This window comes from Urocitellus parryii, chromosome 1, assembly GCF_045843805.1.
Source record: "Urocitellus parryii isolate mUroPar1 chromosome 1, mUroPar1.hap1, whole genome shotgun sequence".
In the NCBI taxonomy this organism is placed as follows: domain Eukaryota; kingdom Metazoa; phylum Chordata; class Mammalia; order Rodentia; family Sciuridae; genus Urocitellus; species Urocitellus parryii.
The window spans coordinates 43,390,061-43,404,169 of record NC_135531.1 but is presented as its reverse complement, the minus strand read 5'-3'; the positions used below and the strand labels follow the sequence as shown (position 1 = coordinate 43,404,169).

The 14,109-nt window shown below is 33.5% G+C and overlaps 1 protein-coding gene across 5 annotated transcripts in view; it reads right to left on the bottom strand.

Moving 5' to 3' along the window:
* Ddx4 (DEAD-box helicase 4) overlaps positions 1-14,109 on the bottom strand; it is a 51,514-nt gene that overhangs the window by 33,702 nt on the left and 3,703 nt on the right. For 4 of the 5 annotated variants that reach the window (XM_026385929.2, XM_026385930.2, XM_026385932.2 and 1 more), the window contains exons 2-5: positions 12,575-12,635; positions 5,905-5,982; positions 2,502-2,579; positions 456-506 (exon numbers count right to left, since the gene is read on the bottom strand). In XM_026385929.2, the coding sequence (XP_026241714.1) occupies positions 456-506; positions 2,502-2,579; positions 5,905-5,982; positions 12,575-12,635 (268 nt within the window). The remainder of the gene's footprint in view (positions 1-455; positions 507-2,501; positions 2,580-5,904; positions 5,983-12,574; positions 12,636-14,109) is intronic. The other variant, XM_026385933.2, reaches the window with a different exon arrangement.

Here is a 14,109-nt window from a genome sequence, read left to right as displayed (position 1 = left end):
CAATGTTCATTATGTCTATATTCTATTAACATTATTCTATTCTCCCAAACCAGAATGTCAGTACCTTTGACAAAAATGTTTTTTTAACTTCAGCAGTGATTCACGAATCTCTCTCACAGACTTAAGTGTAAATGGTCCCAAACTGTATTTATATATGGAGAGTAATTGTAATTCTGAATTTGCTTTCTACTATCCCATTTTCTTCTAAAGGTAGCACAGCATTCAAAAGTTGTACTCTCACATTTACTGAGGCAATAGGCCAAAATAGAAGGCCTGAATTCTTTATCTACAAACCAATAATTCTTTGGCAAAATACACAGATATAAGCTGCTTCATAAATAAAAACTGTCTTTAAACAAATTACATCTGGTCCAGATTAAAATACTTAATTTCTCTTTAGCATGTGCTCTTAATGTTAACACTTTTTGAAGTTACTACAAAAACAATGAACTTACCTTTCCAGAAACCAGAGCTATCACCTTCTTCAAATTTGTTATTTGAAAAACCTAAAAACAATATAAAATGAAACTTGCAAACTTTTGAAAGCAATTTCCTGTACTTCTATGCTTTAAAAATTTCACCTTTGCAGGGACGAGTTATGGTATCCCTTTAAACTAAGATAAACTATATACAACTAACTATACATATAGATATTGAATGAGAATTCATTCAGGCTGTACTAAGATTTTTGCCTTGTGTCAAGTTTATCAGATCCATTATCTTAAGGTCAAAAACACCTTTTTTTTTTAAAGCCAATTTTATGTTTCACCAAATGTCCTATATTCCTCAGTGTGTACGTGGCAAGACAAGGGTAACAATATAACAACTATAAGCTTTCTTTTCAAAATATAAAAAAAAATTAAATTTTACAAATAAACTCACAATTTCTTCACCTACCAAAAGACAACTAAATTATAATCCAATGCATGATAATTTTTCCCTTCTCAGTAACATGGAAATCCTGTTAATTTTTCTAGTTTACGATTTAACAACAACATCTTTCATCAAGATCTGCTTTCAAATTTATCATTTCATAAACACCTATGTCTAAGATTTATACATCTCTGGAGCATAAAAGACTGTCTTTAAAATTAATTTAAGGAAAATTCATCCATAATCTTCCATAAAACTAAAAAATGTTGAATCTTAATAAAATTACCTTTAATGCAAAGATACTCAGGGAGTCAGGCATGATGGTTCAGGACTACAGTCTCAGCTACTTGAGAGGCTAAGGCTATAATAGGCTGATCACTGGAGCCTATGAGATTGAGACCAGCCTGGGCAACATACCATAACCCCCATTCTCAAAAAAAGTAAAAAAAAAAGATACATACCTTTAAAATTAAATGTCAATATGGAATGCCTGCCAATTGGTATGTAAATGAAAAAATACTTAAGTATGTTACATTTGGGCTTCCATTAATACAAGGACTAACTAATTATTATTTAGGTAGCTACCCAACTTACACACAAAATTGTGTGTGTGTATGTGTAGTCACTTAATATATCTCTTTTATTATTATTATTATTATGTTGTTGTTGTTGTTGTAGTTCGACACAATACTTTTATTTCACTTACTTATTTTTATGTGGTACTGACGATCAAACCCAGGGTCTCACACGTGTGAGGCAAGCACTCTACTGCTGAGTCACAATCCCAGCCCCTCACTTAACATCTCTTAACATTACTAAACAAAATCTAAGGTCCCTTCCAGCAAGGACATTCCATAAAAATTTAATACAAAGCTAGTATATAAAAAACCAGGTACCCTATAACCTTGCTATATGATTGAATAACAGAAGAATTTTTCCTGGAACAGATAGATATATTATCTTAAAATATATAAAGATAGTCTCTAGAGAAAGGATATAGTTCCACAAAATCTAATTTGAATTATTTCACTCATCTAAATATTTGCAGTGTTTGAAGATGCTTGAGAAAAGACTATATTCTAAAGCCTTCTACAAGTGCTGCTCCCTCCTCATTCTTCCTCTAAGAAAAGTCAGTGCTAAGTTTCCCAAATCTTGGGAAAGTCTCCCACCTACACATTATTAGATTTGATCATAAATTCTGCCTGAATTATAATTTTTTAAGTTCTTAAGGAAAAAATATAATTTCAAACTACTGGTTGCTGGCTCAACTAAAAATGGGTACTCAGAATCGTCTAAGATGGATTTCTTGGTAGAGGTTGGCGAGTATTAAAGAACTGGGATTCATGAGTAGGGTGAATCCATCTGAAGAGAAGTTGCAGCAAGGAACATGGCTGTTTGGGGGAGCAGGAGACAGTTAAAAAAAATGCATAAACATCCAAAGCAACACAAACTGCTATTTTAAACTACAACTAGAAAAGTGAAAGCACTCACTTTCTTGTGATCCTCATAAATTATTGAAAAAGACAAATATTTTCTATGTATATTAGAGGGAATTATGAACCAAAAAACTGAAAATTTTGAGATTAACTCAAGTTTTTATTATTAAGGTATCAGAAGCAAATACCTACCTCTGTTTCCAAAACCTTTTCCAACTCCAAAACTGCCCACTGTGGGTGTATTCTCTCTTTTATTAGACTCGCCAGCATCTGAAAAATTTAGACAAACTGTTTAACATAAAATTAAATACATCAGTGGTGGCATATGCCTGTAATCCCAGTAACTCAGTAGACTGAAGCAGGAGGGTAAACACGGTCAAAGCCAGCCTCAGTAACTTAGTGAGAACCTACGCAAATCAGCAAGAGCCTGTCATTGATGTGGCTGGTGATATGGCTCAGTAGTTACCCCTTTAAACTAAGATAAACTATATCCAACTAACTATACATACAGATATTGAATGAGAATTCATTCAGGCTGTACTAAGATTTTTGCCTTGTGTCAAGTTTATCAGCTGCACTCAGAAAAAAACAAAAAATAAAAAATGGGGATAAAATAAATCTTTGGGGTAAAGGGATTTTTCAAGGACAGGAAAAGAACAGTATAAGAACTTAAAATTAATTGCAGCTTTTTAAAAAAATAACAAAACCAATATACAAACATAAATCTACTGCTAGTGAAATACAGGTTTCTACTATTTGTTATTTTACTGGAGTCCTTTAACCAGAAAACAAACTTCATGATTTTGTATATGCTGAATGTTCACCTTGATAGACCTTGTTATTATACTCTGTCCCTGTGAGAGTTATTGCTATTGAAAACTTTTTACTCTTATTCTGATTTATAACTGCTCTATTTATTATTAATAATAATAATATTAATACTAGTAAAATTAAAATTAGGGACTAAAGAAAAGCAGCTTTCAATACCACTCAACTTCACATCTTCTTGTGTCTTACTACTATTTGCCTATATTAACATTTGTAGCTTTATTTCCCACTGCATAATTCTGAACAACCAACATTTTAAATCACACCAAATAAGTTCTCCTACTTCACACTGTGAACTTCTAGTATTGTGTACTTTCATACATGCTGTTCTTTTGGAATAGTATTCCTTGCTTTCCTAGTTTTCCTACTAGAATTCTTTTCATCCTTCAGAAGACCAATTTTTCTGTAAAGCCCTTCAGTACTCCAGTCATAATCCTTCCTCCACATTCCCAATAACAAACTATCTGTACCTCTTTTTAGTAATACTTCTTTTCACATATTTCTGTACCACTAAATTATAAAAATCTTGGCCAGGCACCATGGCATACACATGTAGTTCCAGCTACTCAGGAGACTAAGGCATAATCACTTGAGCCCAGCAATTTAAGACCAGTCTTAGTAATATAGTAAGACCCCATCTCAAAAACAACAGCTACTTAAGGGCAGAAATGCAATGTCAAGGAGCATAGAAGATAAAAAACTGAGAAAGAACAAGAGGAAGGAAAGAAGAACCACTAGAAACTTCCAAAACAACATAACTGACATTCTAAAATATCACCGGGAAAATTTTATCTATTCCCTGTGATTCTTATAAATTACTGTACCTATCTCTATAATACTCTCTGAAATTCCTAAAATCAGTGCAAACTTGTATATGTCCGAATGAGTATTTTCATCAGATCTTAAAGATGTATGTGATTCAAGAATTTAAAGCTGCTTAGCCATACTCCACAGAACATAAAAAGTGAATGTTAGGTAATTAAGACAATTTTAAAAAACACCTCACTAAATGTACAACTTATACTCAGAAAAATTACCAGAGATTGAAGCAATATGTCAGACAAATTATAAGGAAAAGAAGTAATATTCATGGGTCTAGGAATTTCTGATTGTATATATAGTATAAAAATAACTTTTTAAAGTACTGACATTCAGAAGAGTTCTCATCAGGATTTAATGTGTATTTCAGCTTTAAATATATAAAAATGATTTGTGATAAAATCTAAGTGGTGGTTTTGTCATTGAAAAGGGATCTATTCAACAACAGAAGTCTACATCAAAAAATATCACATAAGCTCTTCAAAAATTATAATTTTAAAATTATCTAAATATATTAACATATTAAAATATTAAATATTAAAATATTCTTAAGTATACTATTAAGGTATTTATTATTTTTATTGTAATAATTAACAAAGCCCACATCTGAACCTCTTGCGACAATTAATTACATGATCCAAATCAGCATACCTTGACATATAAGCTTTAAAAGCAAGATATGTATGCATATTTAAAATATAAATTAAGTCAACTAGAAGGACCATATCCAAATATAAAATTCAAATTTGTGTTCATTGTATCTAAATAGAAACTATGTTTTCCAAATGTCAATGAAATAACACATATTAACTTTTAGATTCCAATGATGAAAAAGGAATTGGAAATACAATAAAATCTTTCAAAGATAAATTTAAGGAGAAGTATTATGCATGTTTAAAAGTACTAAATAGCCCTAGCTAAGGAATCCCCTAAAAAAAATAATTTTCTTTTTTTTTTTTTTTTTTTTGTTATCAGAAATTAAACACAGTGGTCCTCTACCACTGAGCTACATCCCCAACCCTTTTTTTTATATTTTGAGACAGGGTCTTGCTAAGTTGCCCAGGCTGGCCTCAATCTTGCAATCCTCCTACCTCAGTCTCCCAAGTCATTAAGATTACAGGAATTAGCTACCATGCCAAGAAAGTCATACAGATTTTTAATTTGAGTTTCTAATTATGTTATTGCACTATAAAAATTATTTAGAATATTTTCAGCATTTTACTATGAAGTCTAAAAAAACGGATTATAGGAAGGTATCTCACTGTGTTACCAGCTGTCAAATAAAATGTTGGCAATTCTAAAAGTAAAATTTAAGAACCTAAGCTTGGTAAAATAACCTCACAAACCTAATACTAATGAACTAATAGAAATGTTTCCCATAATACCTTTTCTTAAGAAATACAAAACTCACGCCTGTAATCCCAGCTCAGGAGGCTGAGGCAGGAGGATGGCAAGTGCAACCAGCCTCAGTAACTTAGCAAGGCCCTGAGAAAACTAGTGAGACCCTGTCTCAAAATTAAAAAGATGGTTAAGCACCACTGGGTTCAATCCCTGGTACCAAAAAATAAATAAATATATATATCAAGAAAGAGTCCTCCTCATCTGGATCTGTAAAGCTTTTTACATTCCTCCCATGTTAATTATAAGAAATTATAAGAATTATAAGAAATCAATAATCATAAATTAAGAAGAGACAGCTATGTGGAGCATCTACCCAACCAATCTGTTAACTAATCTATCTGTCCAATCAATTTAATTTTGTCCTACTACCCCCCAAAGAAATAAAACAGCAAAAAGGATATTTACATTTTCAAAAAACGAACTCATTATCCCCCCAAAAAACCTACTATACATGGAGTTATAAAATACTTAGCTTTGCACCAAACAGCTATAAAAGCCATTCCATTATCCAAAAGTCCAGGAGATTAAAGAAAAACAAAGATCTTACCTCTGTTTCCCAAACTCCTCCCTGAGGCAAATCCACTTCTCATGAAATGATCTCTTCGAGAAGGTCCATCATCCATTTCTAAAGCAAATGACATTTTGAAAGAAGTCAAACAATAAGTATTCAAGTAGTATGCAAATTGTAAGTCTCCTCAATGTGCCACATGTAGCAAAAGAGGAATTTTATATAGCAATAAGAAAGATGAAGAGTCTAGAAGAAAAATGGGCTAAAAATATGAATAGGTAACTCTCCAAAATGAAAAAAATGGTGACTAAATTTCACTCATAATTCAAAACTGAAAATCAGAAGGAGAGAGTAATTTTCAACCATAGGACTGTTTTTAAATTTGCTAATAATACCCAGTGCTTTTAAATTTGCTAATATAACCAGAATATTCAAGGACACACATGAAACAAATATAAATCACACACTATACTTAGACTGTAAACTGAACCAATCAATCTTGACTCTAAATTAAAAAGTATATACTTTTCTAAAGTACATTAATGTGAAGTAACAGAGATAGATACAAAGGGAGTTTTTGCTTGGTTTGAGTTGGTTTGGTACTGGGGATTGAACTGAAGGGTGCTTAACCTCTGAGTCACATCCTCAGCCCATTTTTTATTTTGAAACATGATCTCGCTAAGATGTTTAGGACCTCAATAAGTTGCTGAGGCTGGCTTTGAACTTGTGATCCTCCTGCCTCAGCATCCCAAGTAGTTGAGGTTACAGATGTGTACCACCACACCTGGCTAAAGATGTTTTATATAAGCACAGATAATAGCAAAATTGAAAGAGAATAAAGAAATTAGTCATCCATAGAATGCTATGCACATTAGTTTCATAGAAATATGTAGCACTCAACATTACAGAACTTTCTTCCACAACAGAATGTTTATTTAAAAACCTAGGGCGGGGCGAAGCGGTGCATGCCTATACTCCCAGCTGCTCAGGAGGCTGAGGCACGAGGATTAGGAGTTTAAAGCCAGCCTCAGCAATGTTGAGGGGCTAAGGAACTCAGTGAGACCATGTGTCTAAATAAAATTCAAATAGGGCTGGAGATGTGGCTCAGTGGTTATGTGCCCCTGAGTTCAATCTCCAGTACCAAAACATAATAATTAAATAAATAAATTTTTAAAAACCTGCTATGCGGGCCACAAACATAACAAATTTCAAAAATTAATACCATATACACAAAAGGCTTAGAATCCCTTTATATCTGAAATGTTTTTTTTTCTTTTTTTTTGGGGGGGGGGTGGGTACCAGGGATTGCACCCAACACTGAGCCACATCCGCAGCCCTTTTTTATGTTTTATTTAGAGACAAGTCTCACTCAGTTGCTTAGGGCCCCGGCTAAATTGCTGAGGCTGGCTTTGATCTCTCAATCCTCCTGCCTCAGCCTCCCAAGTGACTGGGATTACAGGCATGCACCACCATGCCTGGCTGGAATTTTTTCTTTTTTAATGTAACAGTGTTTCTTTAAGATATTCTGATGAAGAAAATTAGTTTGATAATAGCAACACTAACAGAAGTGACATTTGTGCAACAGTAGAGTGTTGTAATGTAAGTCATTATGTCTTGGAAATCTAATTCCTAACATACAATCAAATAAACCAAACTGATCACCATGCTTCATTCATTTCCTTCAACCATTCAGTAAAATCTATTGTTTGACAAGAGAACCAGTTTACTCTATAAATCAATCATAACAGAAAAAAATTAATAAATATTGTTACCTTTTTTAAGCACTTCAACAGAACTAATAACTCAAAGAAATATATCACAATGGAAGTTTAAAACACTTAGAATCACCAAGTGTGGTAGCACACATAATTCCAACTACTTGGGAGGCTGAGGCAGAAGGATCATAAGTTTGAGACCACCCTCAGGACTCGAAGACACTCTCAAAATAAAAAACAAAAAGGACTGGGGATGTAGCTCAGTGGTAAATTGCTTGACTAGCATGTGCAAGATTCTGGGTTCAATCCTAGAACCAAAGAAAAAAAAAACATAAAAGTTTCCAAAAATTAACTCACCAAAACTAACTTAAGAAATAATGCAAACACACATACACACACAGTTATCCTATAGAAATTCAATCAGACTTTAAATTTCTACATCAAGCCCAGAGAGTATTTTACAGGAGAGTTCTATAAAACTGGCAAAAAGCTAATCAATCCAATATCATACACATCTTCTAGAAAATATACTATTCACCAATTTATTTCACAAGGCTAACTCTGATATGACAAAACAGAAAAAAATTATAAGCCCCCATTACTAACAGATACAAAATTTCAATATATTAGCTAACCAGACCCCACAGTAAATTAAAAAGAATAAAATATTACTGGAGGTCTGGGGCTGTAGCTCCGTTGGTAGAGTACTTGCCTTAGCACGAGTGAGGCTCTGGATTCAATCCTCAGCACCACATAAAAATAAATAAAGGTACTGTGTCCATCTACATCTAAAAAAAACACTTTAATATCATGAGAAAGTTGGTTTTATCCCAGTATATAAGGGTATTTTAATATTAAATACCCTTTTTTAAAATTTTTAGTTGTAGATAAACATAATTATAGGATTGAATCCAGTGCCTCACACATGCTAGGTAAGAGTTCTACCACTGAACTACGAGCCCTAGAATACCTTTTTTAAAAGGTAATTTATAGCAGATTAAAAATTAAAAATATTTAATTATCATAAAATATATAACACATTTTAAACCCTCAACAGCCAAATGTAGCTTGTAGCTATCATACTGAACAGTGCAAATGGATGATATTTCCATAATTTCAGAGAAACATAATAGCCAGGTATGGTGGTGCACTCCTATAATCCCAGCAGCTCAGGAGGCCGAGACAGGAAGATCTCAAGTTCAAAGCCAGCCTCCCCAACTTGGTGAGACACCCAAGCAACTTAGCAAGATACTGCCTCAAAATTTAAAAATAAGAAATAAAAAGGACTAGCAATATGGCACAATGGTTAAGTGCCCCTGGGTTTGATCCCTGATTTAAAAAAAAAAAAAAAAAAAAAACACCAAACCTAGTAGTCCCCAACTTGTGAAACAAAAACACCAACAGAAAAGGTGATAAGGTGTTCTCACTCATGTTTCCATCTTCAATCAATGTGTGAAAGCAGACTTTAGCACAACAGTACTCAATACATAAGTAACTCAGGTGTAAGAGATGACAACTCAGCTGGGCACAGTGGTGCATTCCTGTAATCCCAGCTAATTAGGAAGCTGAGTCAGGAAGATGGCAAGCTCAAGGTCAGACTGGGCAAGATTCTCTCTCAAAATAAAAAGTGACTTGGGGGGCAGGGGTTGTAGTTCAGTGGTAGAACACTTGTCTCACATGTGTGAGACACTGAGTTAGATCCTCAACACCACATAAAAATAATAAAATAAAGGTATTGTGTCCATCTACAACTAAAAACTAAATTTAAAAAATTTACTTGGGATGTAGTTCAGTGGTAGAGCTCTTGCCTAGCATGTATAAGACCCTGGGCTCAACCCTAGCACTTGGGAGTGGGGGGGTGGAAGAGACAAATCAATAGTTGTTTTAGAATCAATAAACAGATTTTTAAAAAATACCCTATACTCACAAACTGAAATTTCTGTATATGCATCTCAAAATTTCTCCTACCTGCTGGCATTTATATCACTTATACTGACTTTTTTCTCCCTCATTTCCTATAATTTTATATATCTGACTGATTTTGCACTTAGGAGCCACATAATGTATGCCCATCTATCTCTAGACTTCTCCCAACTTCTCAACAAAAATGCAATTTGGCCAAAATTAATATTATCACAGAAAATAAGTATGTAGAGAGAGATATTTCATAACAGCATAGAATTTTGTTTTCTGAGATGTCACTCATCTAAGCAGATTAAGTTAAACTTTCACTATCTTGTACAATGTCTTTAAGAAAGGTCACTTAGTGTAAAGACTTTCTAAACAATGTAGCTGCTAAACAAAAATGCCTAGAACAAAAAAACCTTAACTGTATTTGGCATTTTTTGAAGAAATAATGATAGGATTACATTCTTGACAATCTGCTTTGATAAACTGTTACATGATAGACATGTCTGAAAATGTTTATTATGTATACATAGGCAAAAAAAGATACTAAAAGCTCTAGAGATGTTTTAAAAGTAGGCATATACAAAGGGTCAGGACTCAGAATATCAAACTTCTTAACACCATCACTAGAATTTCACACAATAAGATTCAAAATTATTTCCAAGCTAAGATTCTTCCCTTACACTATCAATGAAGCACGAAGGTTAAGACATTTTCAATTTCCTCTCTCTGAAAGCTGAAGAAAAATGAATTCAGGCAAAGTGAGGGGGGTGGAGGATTCAAGGCAGAAGAAACATACGATCCAGAGAAAATGGAATGGGAGAAAGCTAGAGAAAGGCCAGTCTATACTAAAACAGCTGAATGGAGTATTCAAGTCCTTTTCCAATTAAAAAAGGAAATTGATAGATCACATTATATGTTATAAACTAAATGGATATTTGTTTGTGCTTCTGGTAGAGAGTTTGGAAATGAACTAGCAATAGGAACACAGAATTTCAAGCTAACAAAACAAGAGTTAACTAGCAAAAAACCAGAGGGTTGATATAAAAGAAATGAAACCATATTATGGGGTTCAGAAGTGAATGACATATACATAGCTATAAAGTAGTAACTTTATAAAAGAACTACCATATAAAAGTAATTTCGTGGCCTATAAGCTCTGACATTTTAAAACCAGATAATGTGAACTTTTTTCACTTAATTTTGGAAAGAATTAGATTATAATAGTTGCTTAGAAAGTTTTCTGTGACTATCATTAAGTAAAAGATGTGGTATAATAAGATTCCATTTCTATGAAATACGTAAAGAAATATTTTCAAGTACAATTCTAAGAACATAAGAAGGGCATGAAATGCAAGGGCAGGTAGGCAAAGGAAAAACAAGACAAATATTTATAATAAAAAGAAGTATGTGTAAAGCCAGTGGAATACAATTATCTCTGTGGGATATAGAGAGAGATCTAAAAAAAAAAAAAAATCAAAGGACTGTCAACAGTGGCTAAATCTACAAATGAAAATCAGGATTTCAGATAATTTTGTTTCTTATTTTTTGGGGGGAAATAAACATATTGAACTATCAGTTTAGTATACATTCATTTGCCTCATATATTCTGTAATAAGAAAACATAATTGACTGATTTTGTTTCATTAGTCTAAATATTCACAGAACTAAGCAAAAGCTCAGCTTTTAGTTGGTGGTTATTTCAATCTAGCTTTCTGAAAATATTAACTCAAATACATAGAGACTTACAGCAAACACATAGTAATTCAATTCACAAAAAATACAATGGTGGGGCTGAGATTATAGTTCAGCAAGTAGAGCACTTGCCTAGCACATGTCAGGCACTGGGTTTGATACTCAGAACCACATAAAAATAAATAAATAAAACAACGGTATTGTGTCCATCTCCAATGAAAAAAATATATTTTTAAAGTAAAATGGTGGTTTCAAGTTATTGTTTAATGGGTATAGAATTTCAGTTTGGGAAGATGAAAAAGTTCTGGAGGTGGATGAAGGGTGGTAGTTACACAGCAATGTGAATATACTTAATGTCACTGAACTATACACTTAAAAAAAGTCAAAATTGAAATAACCACAATAAAAAATTCTTTCAATACAATAGCAATCCATTTCAGCCTGCTTTGAACTTCGATAAAACAAAAGACTACTGTCATGAGTTTAACTTCCTAGACTAAGCCCTCCCACTTAAACCCATCTTTCCATCCACATCAACTCTATATTAGAGAGAGTATGTGTGTTGGATAATCAAGATGAATGCATCAGTGTGAGGAAGCAGCCCAGGTGGAAACAAGTTCAGAGAAAGTAATTGAGAGCAGCAGGAAGGATAGGGCTCCTTTATCTTGACATTCATTTCTCTTCTTCTCTTGGGACTTATCCGAAATTAGTTTTCTGATCTCAAAGAAACTCATATCTTAATGGCATGACATGTGTGGCTTGAATAGTTCTTACCCTGGCCATTCACCACCATTGGAATCTGCTTCAATAACTTTACATATAATATACAATATCATACTTCCTTATGTCAGGAATCCTGACAATGCTCTAGCAACCTAGAAGCAAAACATGCAACTTCCAGGTTGAACAAAGGTTTACAGTAATCCACTAACTAAACTAACACTACACTTTCCCTTCTCTCCCCTACTCTAGCTAGAAGTGCCCCCAACCCAAGGTATCCAAATTATAATGAATTCTCACTAGGAAATTTTAAAAACATCCCCTTATCAGGGGGATGGGTTGTAGCACAGTGGGAGAGCACTTGCCTAGCTAGGACGCATGAGGCACTAGTTTGAGCCTCAGTACCATATAAACAACCAAAAATTTATTTTTAAAAAATATGCTGGGCTGGGGTTGTGTCTCAGCGGTAGAGCGCTCGCCTCACACGTGCGAGACCCTGGGTTTGATTCTCAGCATCACATACAAAGATAAACAAGTGAAATAAAGGTGTTGTGTCCAACTACAACTAAAAAGTAAATATTAGAAAAAAAATTTTAAATATGTCTATCAGTCTGCTCCTTATTCACTAGATGAAATTCTCAGAGTTTTGCCTTTTTTTCCTTAACACATACCTGATGATGAAGCTGAAGTCCTGTTAAAAGTGTCTCCATTTGATCCAGAAGAATATTTATCCTGTAAGAGGAAAGACCAGTTTTTCACTCTGCATAATAAGAATGTCATCTATTTCACAAATAGAAAATTAGAATAGTAACCCCTTTTCCAGTAGAATGCATTCTAAGACTTCTAGTGGATGCCTGAAACAATGGATATCAAACACTGATTCATACAGACACACTATATCTTTTCCTACACAAACATACCTGTGATAAAGTTTAATTTATAAATTGGGCACAATAAGATATTAACAAAATAAGAATAATTATAATTATGTAATAAAATTATGTAATATGGTCTCTCAAAATATCTTATTGGGCTGTACTCACTCTTCTTATGATGTGAAATGATACAATGCTTAGGTAATAAGAGGAAGTAAAGTGAGCAACATAGGCATTGTGATGTAACATTAGGCTACTACTGAGGTTCTGACATTGTCTGAAGGATATTAGTGGCTTAACACTTGCAACAATAAAGAAATTTATTTTTAAAACTTCCACTGTGTTTATATAAAATGAAATCGTTAATATATCCAAATTTTTCAAATGGAAATCACTCTAAGAAAATTCACTTATGCACAGAAAAGAACTTGTCTTTATATGCAAGTACCTCCAATTCCTCTCCTTTTCCCTTTCCTTCTCTGAATTCAACTTCTACTACTCTTGTCTTATTTCATTGTGCTTTAGTCATATTGGCTGTAATAAATTGTATAATGGTCATTAACAAATAATCCTAATTCCTGGACTTTGTAAGTGTTACTTATTTGAAAAAGGGTCATGGCAGATGTGATTAAGGATTTTGAAATGAAGAGATTACACTGTTTTATGTGAGTGGGTCCTTTGAAAGGGGTAAAGGGAGATAACACAAATACACAGAGGAAATGGCCATGTGAACACAGCTACCACAAACCAATGTCCTCTTACAGCCATCAGATGATAGAAGAGAAAAAGATTTTCTCCAAGAGCTTCAAGATGGAAGTTAGACCTGCTCAAACCTTGATTTCTAACTTCTGACTTCTGGAACAATATGAGAATAAATTTCTATTGTTTTAAATTACCCAATTAGGGGTAATTGCTGCCACAGACACATGAACTCAACACATTCACATTTTTCTTGGTATCCAAACAACCCCCCCCACACACACACACTCAAAATTCCTTATTTTTTCCATAGCACTTTTTTTTAAAAAAAAATATTTTTTTAGTTGTAGTTGGACACAATGCCTTTACTTTTTTATTTTTATGTGGTGCTGAGGATCGAATCCAGTCCCTTGCACATACTAGATGAGTGCTCTAACGCTTACCTCTGAGCCACAACCCCAGACCCATCCATAGCACTTTTTAATCATTCATAATTATCTGGTTCACAAATGTGCTTATTCTATCTCCCCAAATAAAATACAAGTCTTTGACAGCAAGTATTTCATCATGTTCAACACTACCTTCAGCATACCAAATTCAATAAATATATGTTGAATGATCAGAAGGCTTGT